This window comes from Salvelinus alpinus, chromosome 34, assembly GCF_045679555.1.
Source record: "Salvelinus alpinus chromosome 34, SLU_Salpinus.1, whole genome shotgun sequence".
NCBI classification, from domain to species: Eukaryota; Metazoa; Chordata; class Actinopteri; order Salmoniformes; family Salmonidae; genus Salvelinus; species Salvelinus alpinus.
The window spans coordinates 26863086-26885829 of record NC_092119.1 but is presented as its reverse complement, the minus strand read 5'-3'; the positions used below and the strand labels follow the sequence as shown (position 1 = coordinate 26885829).

General features: G+C 39.2%; 1 protein-coding gene across 5 annotated transcripts; it reads left to right on the top strand.

Annotated features, from left to right (window-relative positions):
- Positions 1–827: 827 nt before the first annotated feature.
- On the top strand, positions 828–21873 carry LOC139563554 (gamma-aminobutyric acid receptor subunit alpha-2-like). Of its 5 annotated transcripts, XM_071382325.1 has the most exons (11): positions 964–1433; positions 1865–1950; positions 2591–2712; positions 7517–7584; positions 9674–9894; positions 10065–10147; positions 11218–11361; positions 15239–15391; positions 18554–18756; positions 19207–19299; positions 20026–20131. In XM_071382325.1, the coding sequence occupies exons 1-10, from the start codon at positions 1356–1358 to the stop codon at positions 19279–19281; spliced, it is 1233 nt and encodes a 410-aa protein (XP_071238426.1). In that variant the 5' UTR covers positions 964–1355; the 3' UTR covers positions 19282–19299; positions 20026–20131. The 5 variants fall into 5 exon arrangements, with proteins under 5 accessions (XP_071238424.1, XP_071238426.1, XP_071238422.1 ...); XM_071382323.1 differs by lacking the exons at positions 964–1433; positions 19207–19299 and adding an exon at positions 828–912 and having other exon boundaries at positions 20026–21873; XM_071382321.1 differs by lacking the exon at positions 19207–19299 and having other exon boundaries at positions 20029–21873.
- The last annotated feature ends 871 nt before the right edge of the window (positions 21874–22744 follow it).

Sequence of the window (22744 nt, the reverse complement as noted above, 5' to 3'; positions counted from 1 at the left end):
TTTGGTAGGGCCGCCCCCACCTCCCGGGCAAAATATATTACTGTTTATTAGCCAAAGTCTTTATCTTTGAGGTGTGTTATTCCCAGCCTTTCTCACATATGTAGTTGATATTACAGGCACATACTGCCTGAAAGCCTAAACAGACACAATATTACCTTTGAGTATTACCTTTACCTTACACTCCAAATCCAATTACATTATATGAGAGTCGTGCATTTCATTGGACTGTTAGGCCTTTCATGAGTTGAATTGTGGTCATATGATTTAAGTGTTATTTGTTTGATTTGAGCATTTGCTCATTCAATAGACTGGACTACAGTGTGTGGTGATTTGATTTTAATCTTGCTCATTTCAGTTGAATTTTTGTGAGTTCCACACCTCATCTGCTCAAGGTCTGAAAGTGAGTAAAAGTGCTAGTATTTATTGTGTAAAAGCTCAGTGTGTGTGAGATGTGTCATTATTATTACCAGTCAAGAAAGGTATGCTAAAATGATTTTGCATTTGAATTATTTAGGAAGTGACTATCATCATGAGTTAGTTATATCATCAATGGCTATTATTCAATCACATGGACATTATGACATTTACATAGGAGCATACACTCCTCTTCAGAGTTAGCTGAGCCCCAGCTATTTATTTTTCTCCGTCACTGATGTCCCTCTCCTCCATTTTTTTCAGTCATTGTATCAACTATTCCACTACTTTATATTTAAACATACATTTAATAAACAATTTAAAAAACACTTTCCCACATGAAAGCACACATTTAATCGCTATTGCATGGTGGCTATAATGTCGTCTTGAAAATAAACTGCACTCTAACAACGTGTTGCAAATCTAAAAGACAAGGCCAGAATTCGCAGGCGGTGCATAGGTTTACTGCATATAGGACATACAGTATACATTTCTGAGGTAAGTGACGCCGCATCCTCGCATCTTTCCAGCTCCTTCACTTAATAAAACCAGTTCTAGTTTCTACACGCGTAGTGATGCGCTTTTGGTTACAAAGAAAGCAGCTTTTACAGAACGTTCATCTATTTCATTTGATATCAAATCTGGGATTTATTCTGGCGGTCAATGCGTGGAAGCTATAAATAGGACCTAGTACATCTGTCTTGCTCGTCTTCCTCAGACTTTCGAGACACACGGAGTTGGTCGCGCGTGTGCATTGTTACAGGTTATAGGCGGGAGCCAAAAACGAATTTATCAGGGAACCACGGCACTTGTATACGGGTGGACAGTATCTACAATCGGTGTTTTGGATTCCCAGGGTTTGAAATATTGTCAAACTCGTCCTTATCATCTTTACACCCACTCCGGATGTATTCCCACATCCCTGTGGTGTAATTTAGTTGATGCCCAGCGCTTTTGGGCGCAACTTTACATCTGGGTTGTCAGAAGAAATTCATAAGGAGATCCCTCGCGCTAGTCAGGTAGCCTTGTTATCAACCCGCCTTATTGTTTTGCTGCGACTAAAGCGACAGTTTCCTTGAAGGTTTGGAGATTTCCAAAACGTTTCCAAAAATCTAGTTGCTCCTCATTCCAGCAAATAATAATGGAGTTTTCAATAACTTCAATAAGTTATTTTAAAATGTATAGGCCTATTGTTTTTTATGAAGTGGTCGAAATAATTTTTATTTGCATGTTGCCATCAAATTTGAAGTATGCATGTAGGCTATAAAGCGCACGATTACTTTAGATTTTGGATAGAGAAAAATGTTTATATAAATCGTTTACATGAATTTGTTAAACAAAAGGCAATAATTCAGAATGAATGGCACCGCACAGCATTTGAATCGAATGTCTTCATGAATGGAATTTCGTGCTCTGAATATTACCTTTAATTGGGCATCCCATTCTGTAGGTTTGGATTTCAGCAATGAGAGAGCGATGGGACTTATCGCATTATCTAGCGGTGTTCTTCTCGTTGATGGTACTGTGGCAGTCAAGGTAAGTTTCGTTGTATTATCAAATATATTTATATAGGGTATAGAAATCAGTAGAAAAAAAAAAAACACAGTGATTGTGCGTACTAAGAACACTGTTGCACATTTGTCTGCGCGTTCTATATCGCCTCGATAGCTTTTCGCCGATCTAAATGGTTCTTAGATTGGAATATAGCTGTTATTGACGTGAAAATACTATTTTGCACACAAAAAAAGCGTGATGACACGATGGCACAATTTGTGTGGAGAGCTGAAACACCAATTGCGCGGTAACGTGTAAATTAGAGGGTAAAGATTACGCACAACTCCCGGGAGTTAGAAGATTGGTATTAATCCGAATGGGGGGGAAACTCAGTGACGTGATAACTTGATTGACGCACAATTCCTTGGTATCTTCCAGTTTCTCTTCGGAAATGCTTAGAACTTTCTTTGGCGAAGTGGAACTGTCTATTCCATAATGAACTAATGAGAGTGAGGATGGTTGTCTTTGTACGAAACAAACTGAGCCACATGAATTAAATAACACACACAGTGATCTTATCAAGAGGAAGTTGGCAGAGAGGTTGACTGAATTACATATTTGTTACTTCAATTAATTTTCCCCACACATCTCTCACACAATCATTTATGTTTCTCCTACTTAGATCAATAGTGCAATCGTCTGCATATGCTTCAGAGGCCTTCAAAAACAACATCACTCTGTTTACCCGGATCTTGGACCGCCTTCTGGATGGCTATGACAACCGATTACGACCTGGACTTGGAGGTGAGCACCTAACATGTCATACTTACCGTATCAAATCAATTGAAATTAAGCGTTTTTTAAAGTGCTTTTAAATCTCAATAAACTTTGGAACAGGGATGGCCAACCCTCTTCCTGGAGAGATACTGGGTGTTCAGGGTTTTACTCCAACCCTGCTCTTACACTCCTGATTCTGCTTATCATCTGCTCAGCAGGACCTTGATTAGTAGAATCAGGTGTGTTCGAATAGGGCTGGAACAAAAGCCTGCCTACCCAATAGCACTCCAGGATATATTTATTCAAAGTTTTACATTACTTTGAGATTAAATATTTTATTTTTTCAAGCTTGTTTATATACTGTATATATATACATAACTTGTCTGGCATGTCAGAATACGTTTCTGAGCTTGCATGTGCATCCCCCTTATCACCAGGACAACCTTACAGACATACAGAATTATCTGGTAAACAGAATAATAGATAATAGCTATTTGAGTGTACAAAACACCCAGTCAGTGTATACCTCAATGGCTCCCAGGAGAGGTTCCCTTTGTTCCAGTTCTGATGAGCAGTACAGACACTGGACAAGATGTACACAGCTAAGTCTATAGTCTTAGTCACAACAAGGGAGTTCTGTTATAAAAAAATAAAATAAAAATAATGTACAAATTGATTGTCATGATGGCAACTGTCACTAGGCTTTGCTGAAAATTCCCATCCAGAAGTAACAAATTATAGATTTTTTAGTAATAATAATTATGTCCCCCCACTTCTAAAAGCAAATATGTGCCCCTGATTGATAGGCTTGGCTACTTGGCGAACGCATTGGGCAGGACAAAAAAAACAGCCATCATTGAGGGAATGGGCACATCTCCACTCTTATTACCGCGAAGACCTGCTCTGCATGAAATTGTCACTTTTGCGCATGTTTTCAAGGACACACCTCAAATATTTCCACCCCTCCTACCTCAGTGCAAGTGACCTGATACTAGACAGGCAAATTGCTGAACCTGGCGCATGGGGTGGAAAATGCCAGTTCTTACATGTTTAAATGGCAAACTAACGTGTTTGGAACTTGCGCCAGCCGAAGTATATCCCTACGTGTGAGTGGTGTCATTTATAATATTTGGTCCGTTAAAGATGACCGATGATGGTTATACTGTAGCCTCTCACTGTTCCCACTGGTGTGGCTGAATATGCTTCCTTGGCTTGTTTAATGAGGATTTAACTTAATGCTGTTTTAACTTTTCATGGATCCTTGAAATAGCCCACAAGGTGCTATGATTTATGTTGATGTTTATCTAGTTGTAGATATTATTTAAAGATGACAGAAGCATTAGAGTTAGGCAGTAGAGTTATTTGGTCTAATGGGAATTTGATTGAAGACAGATGCACCAGATGTGTACTGGGAAATAACTGATTTATTTATGGGAAATTCTTTTTTTTTACTGAGTTTTTAGAATCAGTTTAGGTCACAGTTTTGGAGTTATCTTAAATCAAGGCTGGAAGTTGTAGACAATTTAGTGTAATTCGAAATAAATTGCTTCTGTTTGTTTTTTACTCTTGACATCAATTTTTAATTAACTTTTTAGGGATAGGGGGCAGCATTTTCACTTTGGATGAATTGCGTGCCCATAGTGAACTGCCTCCTACTCTGTCCCAGATGCTAATACATGCATATTATTATTACTATTGGATAGAAAACACTCGGAAGTTTCTAAAACTGTTTGAATTATGTATGTGAGTATAACAGAACTCATATGGCAGGCAAACTTCCAAACAGGAAGTGGAAATTCTGAGGCTGGTGTTTTTTCTACTCATCGCCTATTCAAATCCCAGGAAGATATGGATTTGTTTGCACATCCTATGCCTTCCACTAGATGTCAACAGTCGGTAGAACGTTGAATGAAGTGTATACTGTGATGTGGGACCGGATGGGAGGTGCTTCAGTCAGTGGTCTGGCAGATTTCCAGTTCCTGGTCACTCGCATTTCCCATGATATCGCCTTGCGTTCCATAACTTTTACAGACACGAAGGAATACTCCGGTTGGAACGTTATTGGATATATATGATAACAACATCCTGAAGATTGATTCTCTACTAAGTTTGACCAGTTTATTCGACTTGTAACTTTTTGAAGTTTTCGTCCGACGTTATGTGTCACTTGCACGAGCGTTTGGATATGTGTACTAAACGCGCTAGCAAAAGCAGCTATTTGGACATAAATAATTGACATTATCGAACAAAACAACAATTTATTGTCGAACTAGGATTCCTGGGAATGCATTCTGATGAAGATATTCAAAGGTAAGGGAATATTTAGGATGTAATTTCGTATTTCTGTTGACTCCAACATGGCGGAGAAATGTTATTTAGATTTGAGCGCCGTCTCATGTTATTGCATGGTGTGCTTTTTCCGTAAAGTTTTTTTGAAATCTGACACAGCGGTTGCATTAAGAACAAGTGTATCTTTAATTATATGTAAAACATGTATCTTTCATCAAAGTGTATGATGAGTATTTCTGTTATTTGACGTGGCCCTCTGCAATTTCTCCGGATATTTTGGAGGCATTTCTGAACATGGCGCCAATGTAAACTAAGATTTTTGGATATAAATATGCACATTATCGAACAGAAAATACATGCATTGTGTAACATGATGTCCTATGAGTGTCATCTGATGAAGATCATCAAAGGTTAGTGATTCATTTTATCTCTATTTCTGTTTTTGTGACTCCTATCTTTGGCTGGGAAAATGGCTGTGTGTTTTTTGGTGGTGATCTAACATAATCATATGTTGTGTTTTCGCTGTAAAGCATTTTTTAAATCGGACACGGTGGGTAGATTAACAAGATGTTTATCTTTCATTTGCTGTATTGGACTTGTTAATGTGTGAAAGTTACATATTTCAAAAAAATATTTTTGAATTTCCCGCGCTGCCTTTTCAGCGTAATGTTGTGGGGGGGTTCCGCTAGCGGAACGTGTGTCGTAGAAAAGTTAAGAAGAAATTTAACAAGCTCAGCAAATTACTTAATAACAAACAGAAAAGGCATTCATTCTGGGGCATTGAGATTACAAAGAATACAAAAAACAAAGTTATAATGGGATTCAAAACACTGGTTGAGGTAACGTAGGGCTCCACTGATGTTACACCCTGTCCACACATACACAAGTGTAAACTGAAACATGATTTAATTGGATAATACTGTGTAATCCAAACAGCATCCTGGTATAATTTTTTTCCCTCACTGCAGAAACCTACGGATTTTGGTTTGGATTGAATAGGGCCCTATAGAAAGCTTGATTTGAAACTGATATACTAACACTCAAAAGTTGTATAGCCACAAGTCATTCCCATCTACAACTAGTTAGCTAGTGGTTGATGACATGCATTTTCCAGCTTAATTAGGAGTAACAGTCAATGTTCTTCATAGAGAATGGCAATATAAGACTGGAATGTTGAGGGGGCTATACTAAATAGGATGACTGTCAAGCTCAGTAATAGTGTGGATAGTGGTGTAGCCTAACTATGGCCTGTCAAGACCTCAGTAGCACTTTTACTCCACATTTACTCAGTGTGACTCATCACTGGGGTGCTGCTTGAACCCTTTTGCTTTTGGCAGTTGTTTGCTGTTCCTTCCCCATATTCTTTGTGAGTGTGGCTGTGTTTGTGAATGTGTGTAATGGCCTGAGTTTTCTTGGACACTTGCGTTTCTATAAGTGTTTATTGATGATATGTTAGTAATGGATTAGATTTAAATTGTGCTTTTCACTAGGTATCAAATGTCGGCCGGAGGGAGCCTTTTCTGGGCTATTGCTTTTAGATTATTTGGGAGTATATTAATTCACCCTACCCACCATCAATATGTAGCTCCCACTTGGTAGACATCCACTATTGCTTTGACTGATATTTTTAAAGATGACAAAAGCATTAGTGTCAGGCAGTAGAGGTCAGATTCATTCCTAGTGTATGGAGAGTTGGACACCAGGAAAGGAGGCCACTTTAGCCAATTGAGATGCTCCTAAAGTGTCTGAAGGGCAGTGAGGAGGGAGTGTGATTTCTCACTCAGATTTCACAGGAGTGTGTGTTGCCTTCACACCATCCATGGGGGAGTCTGAGGAAAGAGGACGAATGTACTGTAAATGAGGCATCGTGGACAAAGCGTTGCCATGACAGCAGTCATCTAAAATTAATGTGAAATCATGGCTTTCAGTGACTGGATTGTTCTCAACCACATCTCTTTCCAGATGTACGTCACAGTTCTCAGAAACATAACACGTCTTAACATGGGATTTGGGAGTGGATGCCTTGTTAACGTATGAGCAGATATACAGTGGGGAGAACAAGTATTTGATACACTGCCGATTTTGCAGGTTTTCCTACTTACAAAGCATGTAGAGGTCTGTAATTTTTTATCATAGGTACACTTCAACTGTGCGAGACGGAATCTAAAACAAAAATCCAGAAAATGACATTGTATGATTTTTAAGTAATTAATTTGCATTTTATTGCATGACATAAGTATTTGATACATCAGAGAAGCAGAACTTAATATTTGGTACAGAAACCTTTGTTTGCAATTACAGAGATCATACGTTTCCTGTAGTTCTTGACCAGGTTTGCACACACTGCAGCAGGGATTTTGGCCCAGTCCTCCATACAGACCTTCTCCAGATCCTTCAGGTTTCGGGGCTGTCGCTGAGCAATATGGACCTACAAAGATACATATAAAACATGAATGAAATATTCAAAAGGGTTGTTGCAATTTAGTATTATATATTATATAATATTATATCAAACAAGATTAAATATGTGTATATTTTACAGATCGGGTGACGGAGGTGAAGACTGATATTTATGTCACAAGTTTCGGTCCCGTGTCAGACACAGACATGGTAAGTGTTATACTAGGTATTATACATATGAACTACTGTGACACAGCCTTTAGTAAAATACATTCAGCTTGTTTTATTTAAGAAGACACAGTATTTCATTATTTAATTGTTTTGATATAAGCTTATGTTTAACAATATACTGTCACGCCCTGACCATAGTTTGCTTTGTATGTTTTATGTTTTGTTTGGTCAGGGCGTGATCTGAGTGGGCATTCTATGTTGTATGTCTAGTTTGTCTGTTTCTGTGTTTGGCCTGATATGGTTCTCAATCAGAGGCAGGTGTTAGTCGTTGTCTCTGATTGGGAACCATACTTAGGTAGCCTGTTTTGTCATTGTGGGTTGTCGGTGATTGTCTATGTTAGTTGCTTGTGTCAGCACATTTCTTATATAGCTTCTTGTTCGTTTATTGTTTTGTATAGTTTGTTCAGTGTTCTCTGTTTATTAAATTCATGATGAACACATACCACGCTGCATTTTGGTCCTCCGATCCTTCCAACTCAGAAGAGGAGGACGACGAGCGTGACATATACTGTATATTGATATACAGTTGAAGTCAGAAGTTTACATACACCTTAGCCAAATACATTTAAACTCAGCTTTTCACAATTCCTGACATTTAATCCTAGTAAAAATTCCCTGTCTTAGGTTAGTTAGGATCACCACTTTATTGTAAGAATGTTAAACGTCCGAATAATAGTAGAGATAATGATTTATTTCAGCTTTTATTTCTTTCATCACATTCCCAGTGGGTCAGAAGTTCACATACACTCAATTAGTATTTGGTAGCATTGCCTTTAAATTGTTTACCTTGGGTCAGATGTTTCGGGTAGCCTTCCACAAGCTTCCCACAATAAGTTGGGTGAATTTTGGCCCATTCCTCCTGACAGAGCTGGTGTAACTGAGTCAGGTTTGTAGGCCTCCTTGCTCACACACGCTTTTTCAGTTCTGCCCACAAATTTTCTATAGGATTGAGGTCAGGGCTTTGTGATGGCCACTGCAATACCTTGACTTTGTTGTCCTTAAGCCATTTTGCCACAACTTTGGAAGTATGCTTGGGGTCATTGTCCATTTGGAAGACCCATTTGCGACCAAGCTTTAACTTCCTGACTGATGTCTTGAGATGTTGCTTCAATATATCCACATAATTTTCCTGCCTCATGATGCCATCTACTCAAATGATGTCAATTAGCCTATCAAAAGCTTCTAAAGCCATGCCATCATTTTCTGTAATTTTCCAAGCTGTTTAAAGGCACAGTCAACTTAGTGTATGTAAACTTCTGACCCACTGAAATTGTGATACAGTGAATTATAAGTGAAATAATCTATCTGTAAACAATTGTGTCATGCACAAAGTAGATGTCCTAACCGACTTGCCAACATTATAGTTTGTTAATAAGTAATTTGTGGAGTGGTTAAAAAACTAGTTTTAATGACTCCAACCTAAGTGTATGTAAACTTCCGACTTCAAACGTATGTAATATATTTCACATACATTTTATGTAGGACAGGGACTGACCCTTTAAATTGAGGTTGTTCCATCAACATTTCGTGTGATTTTGGGGTAGCATCACTACTGCTTCTGTTTTTGTCTGTCTTTGTTGCCATTGGAAACCCAGGTGCACTATAATGGGAAAATTCTGTAACAGTTTTTCCTGCTAGACACCCCCCCCCCCCCCGAGCCAGCGCCTTAAAAAAGAAGAAGAAATGGCACATGTATAATTCATTTAGAGGATCTTTTTAACTCAAGGTGGAAAATTTCACTCTTGGGCCGTCACTCTTTGATAGTGTTTTTCTGATAGTGGTATCTCTCTCTCTCTGTCTCTCTGTGTGTGAGACACAACTAATCATTATTACTATTGTACTAGAAATCTCTAGACTATAAAACTCCTTCATTTGCCTGACCAGGTGATAAAAGTGGATTTCATTCTAATTATTCAAAACACATGTTACAATGCAGCTGTAGGTTTAAATATGTTTTAATAACACCCTCTGCCATTCCAGTCTCTTCATTACATATTGTGATGGAAGGGGGGGACATTACCAAAACCCCAACCTGTGCTACGGTCTTTTGTCATCTTCTCTGTGTCAGGAGTACACTGTGGACGTGTTCTTCCGTCAGAGCTGGATTGACGAGCGGCTGAAGTTCAACGGTCCCATGAACATCCTGCGGCTGAACAACCTGATGGCCAGTAAGATCTGGACGCCCGACACCTTTTTCCATAACGGGAAGAAATCTGTGGCTCACAACATGACCATGCCCAACAAACTACTCCGGATCATGGAGGATGGAACACTGCTGTACACTATGAGGTATCCTTAGTTTCATTAGAGAGCTAACAGAGCTGTCCTCAGGTCTCAGACAAGGTGATGTCAGTGCAGCAGCCCACGATGTCAGTGCAGCAGCCCAATAACAACACTGTGAGAATAGCTGTGAGGTTCTGGTGTGATGTGAACTCTTGTGTCTTTGTATATTTACTCAGGTTAACGGTCCAGGCAGAATGTCCCATGCACCTCGAAGATTTCCCCATGGATTCCCACTCCTGTCCACTGAAGTTTGGCAGCTGTAAGCTTATCTCCCCATTCTTGCTTTTATTTTACTCTGTAAAGAACCGATTGAGCTAGCGGCAGAACATTCTTTCTTGCTATAGCTATGTTTAGCTGGTTGTAGCTATGTTTAGCTGGTTGTAGCTATGTTTAGCTGGTTGTAGCTATGTTTAGCTGGTTGTAGCTATGTTTAGCTGGTTGTAGCTATGTTAGCTGGTTGTAGCTATGTTAACTGGTTGTAGCTATGTTAACTGGTTGTAGCTATGTTTAACTGGTTGTAGCTATGTTTAACTAGTTGTAGCTATGTTTAACTGGTTGTAGCTATGTTTAACTGGTTGTAGCTATGTTTAACTGGTTGTAGCTATGTTAACTGGTTGTAGCTATGTTTAACTGGTTGTAGCTATGTTTAACTGGTTGTAGCTATGTTTAGCTGGTTGTAGCTATGTTTAGCTGGTTGTAGCTATGTTTAGCTGGTTGTAGCTATGTTTAGCTGGTTGTAGCTATGTTAACTGGTTGCCTGTGAGACTGAAATGTCTAGTTTTGGCAGGTTAATTGGATTCATTCTGAGTTCAAGAGTCAAGTTACACAATAAAAAGCTAGTGCGGGTTGTTGCTGTACAAGAAAAGGTCAAGAAAAATCTGACCTTTGAAACGGCTGAAAATGTGGTCCAGACCTTCGCTTTGGCAGGATTAAGGGAACGCTTCATTATATCTGGATTTTCATAAACAGCAATATCATGTGCCTCTCTACAAAGACCTATCTGCCAAGTCCTATCGATCTTCTATCAGAAAATATTGTCTGTTTTGCATTTCATTGTGATTGAATTTCTCTCCTTTCTATGTGAAATGTAATTTTCAAATTTCACACTAACAGATATTGATTATTATATATGCGTCAACATGATCAGATTGTAAAGTATACCCCATGTTGTGCTGAGCACATGGCTGTGCATAATGACATAGTTTAAAGCCTACTATTCTTTGTAGATGGGGAGTTATTCTATTCACCTCTCCTTCTTTAGAGGCCCTCATAATCACTATCTGTCCCTTGTTATGTAGTGTGAACTGTATTGACCTTTATTGTCTGCAGATGCCTACACAATGGCCGAGGTGACGTACATTTGGACCCGAAACGCATCAGCGTCAGTGGAGGTAGCACTAGATGGATCCAGACTGAACCAGTATCACCTTCAGGGACAAACTGTGGGGACAGAGACCATTAAATCAAGCACGGGTAAGTCTAGACCAGAATGATCGAGATTTAGCATGCTCAAATCAAATATTCTTTAAACAAAACTCTTTGGGTGAAGGGTTGGAAAGGCAAATCAACTGGAAAACGAAAAACCACACTCACTAGTAATAGTATTTGGACTCTTAGCAGTGAGTGTGAGTTTTCGAGTTGATAAGTCTAGAATAGGGTTGAATATTTTCCCGTTGTTTTACAAATGTTCCATCCTGAGAATTAATTACTGTTCTCCCGGGTAACCCGGTATTTCCCGCCAAAACCGGAAGTGTCATTCAAAAGCATTATAAAGCATATTAATAGGCTTATGTCTGGATTTGATTAGAGCCTTGATCAAAAATTCAAGCCTGATGCTACCTGAGCCTGATGAGCTATACATTAAAAACATTTAATGAGCCCTACATTAAAGACCTTTAATGAGCCCAAGCCCAAAAAAGCCCAAATTATTGTGTCGTTATCCAATACATATACAGTACCAGTCAAAAGTTTGGACACACCTGCTCATTCAAGGGTTTGTCTTTATTTTACTATTTTCTACATTGTAGAATAATAGTGAAGACATAAAAACTATGAAATAACACATATGGAATCTTGTATTGTATTTGAGATTCTTCAAAGTACCCACCCTTTGGCTTGTTGACAGCTTTGCACACTCTTGGCATTCTCGCAACCAGCTTCATGAGATAGTGACCTGGAATGCATTTCAATTAACATGTGTGCCTTGTTAAAAGTTAATTTGTGGAATTTATTTCCTTAATGTGTTTGAGCCAATCAGTTATGTTGTGACAAGGTAGGGGTGGTACACAGAAGATAGCCCTATTTGGTAAAATACCAAGTCCATATTATGGCAAGAACAGCTCAAATAAGCAAAGAGAAACAACAGTCCATCATTACTTTAAGACATGAAGGTCAGTCAATGCGGAAAATTTCAAGAACTTTGAAAGTTTCTTCAAGTGCAGTCACAAAAACCATCAAGCGCTATAATGAAACTGGCTCTCATGAGGACCACCACAGGAAAGGAAGATGCAGAGGATAAAGTTCATTAGAGTTACCAGTCTCAGAAATTGCAGTCCAAATAAATGCTTCGGAGTTCAAGTAACAGACACATCTCAACATCAACTGTTACGAGGAGACTGTGTGAATCAGGCCTTCATGGTTGAATTGCAGCAAAGAAACCACTACTAAAGGACACCAATAAGAAGAACAGACTTGCTTGGGTCAAGGAACACGAGCAATGGACATTAGACCAGTGTCTTTGTGAGACGCAGAGTAGGTGAACGGATGATCTCCCTTGAATGAGTAAGTGTGTCCAAACTTTTGACTGGTACTGTATGACATAGGCTACTGAACATTAAGCATGACAGAAAAACATAAAAGCTCATAGATGTAGCTAACTATATGCTCTCCTGGGTAAATAAATGAAACTCGCTCCAGTAGGCTAATCTTTTTGAGTGTGAACTGTATTACTGTACTCTATTGTATTATACTGTATGTTAAACCATGATAAAGTAGAGGTGAACATGGGATTCTGGTGGAGCACATGGGGCCAAGTATAGGATAGCGAATTTGATTTAAATTTTGAAATCTAATAGGGCCTATTTGTACAATTCGTAGTCTGACACATATATCAAATCAAATCAAATCAAATGTGTCACATGTGTTTATTGCGGGTGTAGCAAAATGCTTGTGTTTCTAGCTCCAACAGTGTAGTGATATCTAACAAGTAATATCTAACAATACACACAATCTAAAGTAAAGGAATGGAATTAAGAATATATAAATATTTGGACGAGCAATGTCAGATCGGCACAGACTAAGATACAGTAGGATAGAATATAGTATATACATATGAGATGAGTAAGGCAAAATATGCATTTTTTTTTTAAAGTGACTAGTGTTCCATTATTAAAGTGGCCAGTGATTTCAAGTCTATGTATATAGGGCAGCAGCCTCTAATGTGCTAGTGATGGCTATTTAACAGTCTGATGGCATTGAGATAGGAGCTGTTTTTCAGTTTCTCGGTCCCAGCTTTGATGCACCTGTACTGACATTGTCTTCTGTATGATAGCATGGTGAACAGGCAGTGGCTCAGGTGGTTGTTGTCCTTGATGATCTTTTCGGGTGCTGTGGGGGTGCTGGAGGGCAGGTAGTTTGCCCCCGGTGATGCCCCCGGTGATGCGTTGGGCAGACCGCACCACCTTCTGGAGAGCCCTGCGGTTGCGGGCTGTGCAGTTGCCGTACCAGGCTGTGATACAGCCCGAAAGGATGCTCTTAATTGTGCATCTGGAAATGTTTGTGAGGGTTTTAAGTGCCAAGCCAAATTTCTTCTGCCTCCTGAGGTTGAAGAGGCGCTGTTGCACCTTCTTCAGCACCTCTTCAAATAATCTATTGGTATAAGAAATGCAACATTTTTTTTTTATATCAAGCAAGCTATTCTAGTCTAGCTTTTTACTGCATGGGACGCCAAGAGCTAAGCAGCGTTTTTTAAGGAGAGGCCAGCGGAGCACAGGTGCTTGCGTATTGTGCAAGAGACAGAGTGTCATGCCCTGACCTTAGAGATCCTTTTTATGTCTCTATTTTGTTTTGGTCACAGTGTCATTTGGGTGGGCATTCTATGTTCTGTATTTCTAGGTTTTGTATTTCTTTGTTTCTGGCCAAGTGTGGTTCCCAATCAGAGGCAGCTGTCTATCGTTGTCTCTGATTGTGGATCATACTTAGGCTGCCCTTTTCCCTCTTTCTGTGTGGGATCTTGTTCTTTGTTTGTGTGCAGGGAGTTTGCACATCGAAGCTGTTCGGTCGTTGTATTCTTTATTGTTTTGTCCTGTTTTAGTTTCACTTCGTGATTAAATTATGAGGAACTCTAAGAACGCTGCGCCTTGGTCTCTTCCTTCCGACGAAACCCGTTACACAGAGGCTATAAGTTAGAAGCTTATTATGCATAATCCATCATTAATTATATAAATTTAAGGCTAATACTGCATTGTAAATAAGGTATTTCTGTTTTGTATTTTTCATACATTTGCTAAACTTTCTTAGAACCTGTTTTCACTTTGTCATTAGGGGGTATTGTGTGTAGATTATGGAGGAACATTTTGAATTTAATCTATTTTAGAATAAAGCTTTGTAAAGTAACAAATGTGGAAAAGTCAAGGGGTCTGAATACTTTCCGAATGCACTGTACAGTATATCAATCTAGAACAGGATTATCTGTGATGCAATTTGAATGGAATTGATGGAGCGAGAGAAAGACTGCGAGAGAGTGCTCACGCGTGCACTGATTTAAAGCAATGATATTCGAGTGATAGTCTATTTTAAAACTATTCAGCTGCAATAAAAAAAAATATCTTTACAATTATAAAATAAGGTGCCTACTGATAGCCAGATGGAGATGGGTCAATTAGATGTGCATTAGTTATTTATATTATAGAAAATTTTGTCCTACCTGTCACAAGAAAAAAAGTTACCATGATGAGATAATAGAGATACGTGCATTGTGAAGTGCCATTCAATTTGAGATGGGCTGTCTGTCCCCACCCTGAGCGTTGATGATTCATCATGCAGAGGTCGTAGAGAAGACCTTGCATATAATTTAACAGTTCCATTTCACATCATGCTGTTCATATAAATAATTTACCGGTTTCTCGCAGTTATTTATCATGGGAAAAGGGAGTGGTTTTGGGCAGTAAATCATGGTAAATCTCGGTAACCGGGTTCCTGCCATTCAACCCTAGTCTAGACCAGTAGCCACTACTAGATCTGAGCAGAGACACCAAGCAGAGACAACAATCTCTTTAACAACTTGTGTAAAAAGATAAAATTATCACACACATTCTCATCTGTATATTTTCTACTCATTCCCTCTCTGCAGGTGAATACACTGTCATGACGGCCCACTTCCACCTGAAGAGGAAGATTGGCTACTTTGTGATCCAGACCTACCTGCCCTGCATCATGACCGTCATCCTCTCCCAGGTCTCCTTCTGGCTCAACCGAGAGTCTGTACCCGCCAGAACTGTCTTTGGTGAGCACTTCAAATCATCGCTTTCAAACACAATTATTTACTCATAGCAGATAGCAATTACTGCCACAAGCTTTTGTCTTCAGTCAGGCAGAATATGTTTTCCTATGTAGTCAAGTAAAACATATTCTTCCACTGTAGTCTCTGCTCTTTAGTGGTTAGGTCACGAGTGCTCCTCAACGGTCAGGTCAAACACATTGATGGTCAAGTCAAACACATCCTATGTTCCATTTTTCAAGCCAAACAACGCTTGTTAGATGGTCAGGTCAAAAACCTACCTGTTACTCTACAGTCAGGTCAAACACCTGTTACTCTACAGTCAGGTCAAACACCTGTTACTCTACAGTCAGGTCAAACACCTGTTACTCTACAGTCAGGTCAAACACCTGTTACTCTACAGTCAGGTCCAACACTTGTTACTCTACAGTCAGGTCAAACACCTGTTACTCTACAGTCAGGTCAAACACCTGTTACTCTACAGTCAGGTCAAACACTTGTTACTCTACAGTCAGGTCAAACACTTGTTACTCTACAGTCAGGTCCAACACTTGTTACTCTACAGTCAGGTCCAACACTTGTTACTCTACAGTCAGGTCCAACACTTGTTACTCTACAGTCAGGTCCAACACTTGTTACTCTACAGTCAGGTCCAACACTTGTTACTCTACAGTCAGGTCCAACACTTGTTACTCTACAGTCAGGTCCAACACTTGTTACTCTACAGTCAGGTCCAACACTTGTTACTCTACAGTCAGGTCCAACACTTGTTACTCTACAGTCAGGTCCAACACTTGTTACTCTACAGTCAGGTCCAACACTTGTTACTCTACAGTCAGGTCCAACACTTGTTACTCTACAGTCAGGTCCAACACTTGTTACTCTACAGTCAGGTCCAACACTTGTTACTCTACAGTCAGGTCCAACACTTGTTACTCTACAGTCAGGTCCAACACCTGTTACTCTACAGTCAGGTCCAACACCTGTTCTTAGATCAGACTGTTCAACATTTCTTTGATTTGTAGTCACATGATGCACATACTGTACAGAAAGCCCCATGAAGTGTATAAGTTCAGACTGAACTAGTCTCTCGTAATTAGGGGTGTTAACTCTGACAGGGTAATTGTTTATGTATTTATTTTTTATTTAACCTTTATTTAACTAGACAAGTCAGTTAAGAACAAATTCTTATTTACAATGACGGCCTACCAAAAGGAAAAAGGCCTCCTGCGGGGACGGGGGCTGGGATTAAAACACTACCAGGGCATCACAGACGAGGGGAGCAAACCAAGAGGTCACACTGACGAGCCCTCAGCATGCTTATTACAAGAAGCCCAGTCTACCGCAAAGTTTAAAAAAGCCTAGACACATACAGTATATCCCATTTGGACCTGAGGCCCGAGGTCTCTAACAAGGGGCTTCTATACACTATCTCTGTCTGCTCCATAATGTAGATTCCCCTCATATAATCAGGGCTAATTATGTAAACACAGACCACAGGCGTATTAAGGATCACTTATTCTAAATGCCCTTGGTTGCAACTAAACAGCCCCCATATAAAAACAACTTTAACCATTTAACCATAAATTATTGTAGAATAGTTTCTGCAATTTTAAAAGATAGTCTATCCATTAATGGAACAGATTTATTTTCCTTTGAATACTTTTATATTATGAGCTTGGTCTTTTCTTATTGTTGACATTTTGGGGTCAGCTCACCATACACATTCAACACCTGCATGATTTTCAGTCTATTCTTTTAACCTGTTCACAATTCTCCCTCAGTTTTCCAGTGCATCGAACACATTGATAACTATTCTGAACATGTTCAGTGGTAATCCTCGTGAGTCACTCATTGAGACAGTCTATCTATTCGTGCAAGGTTATTAAAGATTTCATATTCAGATACTCACTGGTAAATCCAGCTGTTTCTGAGGGGCCAAAGAACTGTGGCTGATTTCTCGTTCTCTTCATTGTGATTTGGTACACATCTTCCTTCTCTCCCTTCCCATTCTACACCAAAAGAATGAAATGGTGTCATGAAGTTGTTATGAATATGCTATAAAGGCACACTCTGTAACTTGTCTCCCCCTGTGGTAGCTAGGAATGAATTACATAAACAATTGTGGCTAAAACAAAACAATTTCCTACAAATGTTTTTTGACTTTCTCCTGTCAAATATCTCACAAATACACTGTAACATGAAGGGCTCGATTCAATCGTTAGCGCTGAAGATCCGCGCTACAGCGCATTTTAAATCCAGAGGCAATGTTACCGTGTTCGCTGAGATTGCATTAACGGTAAACACTGAGTATATCAGATCAATCGGAAAAGACCTTTACATTTCAATCGCGCTATAACGTGGCCCTTTAGCACTATAGATTGATCCCTGAGTCTACCATCAGTATGCTAATAGATAACATTATGTCATGTATCATGTCATTTAGGTGTTAGGAATGGCTAGATAGGGCTTAATGCAAAGGCCATCTAAAGTAAAGTGTTTCTTTTAGAACTTGTTCCTTGTTGTCTCTGTTTTATGATGTCTGACTTTGTGGTATTGTCCTGGTTAAATTATTAATGCAGGTACCACTTCCAGCCTCTGAAACACATCCCCACAGGCTGTTTGATCCTCGCAATCACGGGATTGTTATTTTACCCCGTTAGCCTGCTTGATGTTGTTTGATGTAGTTTCATGTTCCCTCAAATGGAATGAAAAAAGAGCAAAAAAACATATGTCAGCAGCCATGTGGGAAAATAATACCCCCATTCTTTCACTATCAGTGTCATCTTAGTCATAGAGGTTTGAAGGAGGAAATGACGGACAACTCCCTGTTTATTTATATGCGTGTGTCTGCTGCAAAAGTTTTCCAGGTTTGTTTGTTCTTTCTCCTTCTCCTGCAATGCAGTAATCTAAATGCATTTTTTCTATCTGAAAATACCACAGAATTATCCACAAGAATAAGCTTTTTCAATGTGGATGGAAATACCATTGTCTTTTACACAATAGAAAAACAATTGAACATAGTACTACAGTACTCTTCTCTTACCGTAGATGGAATCACTATTGTGAATCATTGAAATTAATTTACTGTCAACATTTTGATCAGCTTGTGATCTACATTTTCTAAGAACTGTTGTCTTTTGGTTTTCTTGTCCTGTAATGACACAGGTGTGACCACTGTGCTCACTATGACGACTCTCAGTATCAGTGCCCGTAACTCTCTGCCGAAGGTGGCCTACGCCACGGCCATGGATTGGTTCATTGCAGTGTGCTACGCCTTCGTGTTCTCTGCCCTCATCGAGTTTGCTACCGTCAACTACTTCACCAAAAGAGGCTGGGCCTGGGATGGCAAAAGTGTGGTCAACGTCAAGGTAACTATGGCAACCACACTGACCACTGACGTATTGTGCTTGGAGCTGTTCATTAAATTGAGTGTCACATGCAATCCTGCATTTGAGTTAAGAACACTGCATCTTTATCACTCTACTGTATTCACTAACAGCAGTTTCCATTTGGTGATGTGACAAGAGGCATGTGTAAAACAAGTGAACAACAGCTGTTAAGACAAATAACAATTTGAACAATATAATACATTCAGTTAATGTACAGATTAAATGTAAAGGAAATGCACAAAGATGAAGCATATAAATAGATTAATTAAACTCAAAGCAAGCTGTCTAGTACCCAGAAGTATTTGCCTCATTGAATATCCATGTTGAGATATTGAATCTAAAGCGGTACTTTATTAAAAGAGAGGGAGGGACGAAAGAAATGGAAGATAAAAGGAGATGAGGAGCTGTGTGTGTGTGCTTCAAACACAGAGGAGAAAGGCAGAAAGGATCTGTGATCTCTCAAGGAGGAGACAGTTGATACAGTTAAGCCAGAGAATTATGTGACGGCAACAATCACATTCCGTAAGTAGTTCTGATTTCAGCTCATTCTTTTCCCAGCCTTTCTGATAATTACACTTTCTCTCCACAGCTCACATACTCAGAGAAATGGGTGTGACATTGAAAGTGATGACTGTGCTTTTACTTCAGAATAACTATTATTATCTGTGCTGGTTGTAGCCATACATATATCCTGCCATAATACATATTTGACAAGTGGGGCCAATTAAAATGGTCATGGGAAACTTCAAAGAGATTCACACTCCTTGAGGACCTCAAAGGTACTGTACATTTCCATCCAAATTGATATTCAGATGAAACCCATAAGGTTTAACAGGCAATTTAACAGATTAGACACTTTTTGATGGTTAATAAGGCAGAATCATAATTACTGTGAAGTAGCTATAGGCTACTGTACAACAGATGTGCTCCATTTTCATATCAGACTAATTATTACAGTGTCTCAGAGTGACATTAAAATCCCGTTGTGAGGTATTGCCTCTCAAGTCAAGTAGACATGGAGTGTTGTACTTTTGATCTCAGGTCCCTGTCTGACACCTTGAGGTGAGCTCTTAGCTGTGTGAGAGGTACCGAGAAAACAAACACCATAATCTAGTAACAATCAAACACTTGAAGGATCGGGAAGCCGTCATAACACTGTCTCAGAGTATCATCTCCTGCTTTTAGTGCCTCTCATTTTCTTGCAAACACCTCCCAAGTCTCTAATGTGTATTTTATTTCTCTCCTCAGCAGAAGAAGGAGGCGTCCACCATGAAGAAGAACAACGCCTATGCCGTTGCTGTGGCAAACTATGCCCCGAACGTCACCAAGGACCAAAGTGGTCTGCCCACCATCTCCAAGAGCGCCACCTCTGACCCCAACAAGGCCAAGCCAGAGGTCAAGCCAGAGGTCAAGCCAGAGCAGAACAAGAAGACCTTCAACAGCGTCAGCAAAATTGACCGTATGTCCCGGATTATGTTCCCCGTGCTCTTCGGTGGTTTCAACCTGGTCTACTGGGCCACCTACCTGAACAGAGAACCAGTCATAAAGGACATGGTCCCGTCCAAATGAGTACTAAATATTTATTTTGCAAAGAGACAGGACTCACTTTATGCTGCCGGCCCATGACTGAGGATCTGTGTGTGAGTTAGGCTACATGGAGCTGTGGCATGCACTGGAGTCAGTATGATTGCTTTCTATTGCAGGTGCATTCATTACAAGATGATAGGCGGGTAAATTTTAACAATTTTCTAGTTAAATTGTAATTTATACTTGTAAAAGAGGTTCACATTAACTTAAAAGTGGTGTAAGGATTTTATATTTATATAAAGAAAGAAACATCTGACGCTTTATATAACTTCTATTTGAGGTTCTGTTTAATGAACCTCAAAGAAAACAACTGCCATGATTCAATCAACATGAGAACTAGTGACCAAATCCTTATTATAACCCTTTATTGAAGACTCCTGTATTAGAAAGCACAGACACCAATTTCCTGTTTTTGTTCCATTATTAACCCTTACCATGCCCATCATATTTTACATACTGTACATGTTCACGTTTGAGCTTTTCTTTATGTTTATTGTGTCAATTCACACATTGGAAAGAAATGTTGCACCATTTTTTCGTCACACAGTGTACACAGTGTCGTGTCTTTGGAACAGGTACACACAAGTGAGTGTTGATCCTGCAGGTCCCTACAGTACACCGCTAGACTCACCATGAGTTCAGGGATGGATGAAGGCTCACTGTTCTTATCGTAGCTTTTGTAATGACTCACAGGCTCTAAGACACTGTGACAGAGGGCAGTGAATGGACACAAAGTGTAAGTGAAGCTTGCAGGAATGTACTGTGTGCCAATATGTAATATCACCCTTATCTGTCATAGATTAATGTTTTGTATTTACAGATTAATTTAATGAATTTATCAAGTCCGTGATTTCCTGTTGTTTCCAATTCTATAAGCAATGTAGCCTTCTTCTATGATGTAGATCAAAGGACCCAAATACATCATGTTAAATGCTTTACATTTGGTCATATCAAGTCCATCAAGTAACACTTTATTTTGTAATTCATAGTTTGTTAACAATTAAGTTAATTCATGGGTTCTTATTTTTTTGTATATTTCGTGTGATTGAGGGCATCAAGTTGTCCCTATTGATCACTCTTAACTCCATCATAGGATCACATTTCTGTTTTAGCCATGGGTGAGGGCACTATGCCATGGCATTTCTGTTTTAGCCATGGGTGAGGGCACTATGCCATGGCATTTCTGTTGTAAGTAAATATGTAGTTTAGTGGAAATTGTTACTGTGTTGTACACAAATTTGGTATATTTAAAGATGTGGCACAAAATAGACAATAACAAAATACATGTTTATTGTTACACACCGGATAGATGCAGTGAAATGTGTTGCTTTACATGGTCAGCCATAGTAGTACAACTTACTTTATGATGATAATTCACACTATGAATTCACAATGTTAAGTGTTTTTACTAATCAATGAATTTTGAACTTTTACTGGATGTCTGGAATTGTTGTTACTCTCATGCTTTGTCATGGTGATATTGTTGTTTATAAAACTCTGAGCACACAATCTGGTTCATCTCCCATTTTGAAGCTGTCCCCTTGAACTGAGCAGGTGTTTCTTGCGGTGTCCCATGAGTTATCATGGGACACTGCATTTCAGTTTGACATGGCAGCGATAACAAAAAAAATCCAATGAAAAATACCTATCATGAGCTGTAACAACTAGATACCTTATGTTGTTGTCTTAGGTGTCTATTTATATGGTGTTGTGGTGTCTCTCTTGTCGTGATGTGTGTTTTGTCCTAAAAATAAATTGCAATCCCAGCTCCCAGCCCCCGTCCCCGTCCCCACCCGAGGCCTTTTACCTTTTGGTAGGCCGTCATTGTAAATAACAATTTGTTCTTAACTGACTTGCCTAGTTAAATAAAGGTTAAATAAATAAAATAACAAATAAAAATTCTTCAATGGTAATTAGGTGCCAAATTGTGGAGATTTTCCAACCGTAACATTTCAAATAGATATGATACAGAAACGTTAGAAGTGACTCAATGAATGGTGGTGAATTGAGCTCCCCTATTAAGGATTTAGTCAGCATTCTCACACAGTAGCCTCCCTGTGATTAATCAGATAACAAGACATGTGAGGACATCCTCCTTTAAACTATTGGCTTCAGTTAAACAGACAGTAGTTATTTTTCACTTGACTTGAGGAGTCTGTACACAGAGCCTACATAACACTGCCATTAGAGTGACATAATGCCTGAGAATTGATAATGTCATACTTATGCCAGTAGACATATAGTATGAAGCAGGAAAATATATTCAGAAAAAATGGCTGAATTCATAAGACTTTTATTTGAAGCTGCCTGAAGGGAAGTGTTAACCTTCAGTAATATGATGTCCAGTAATATGACCTGGTGTTACCAACCTGACCTCTGC

What these genes read in the sequence shown, in the direction of transcription:
- LOC139563554 (XM_071382320.1), top strand. Translation starts at nt 1,356, where the DNA reads ATGCCCAGCGCTTTTGGGCGCAACTTTACATCTGGGTTGTCAGAAGAA. An exon ending in CCGTGTCAGACACAGACATG is followed by an intron (nt 7,585 to 9,673) that starts GTAAGTGTTATA and finishes TCTCTGTGTCAG; the next exon opens with GAGTACACTGTGGACGTGTT. An exon ending in GACCATTAAATCAAGCACGG is followed by an intron (nt 11,362 to 15,238) that starts GTAAGTCTAGAC and finishes CCCTCTCTGCAG; the next exon opens with GTGAATACACTGTCATGACG.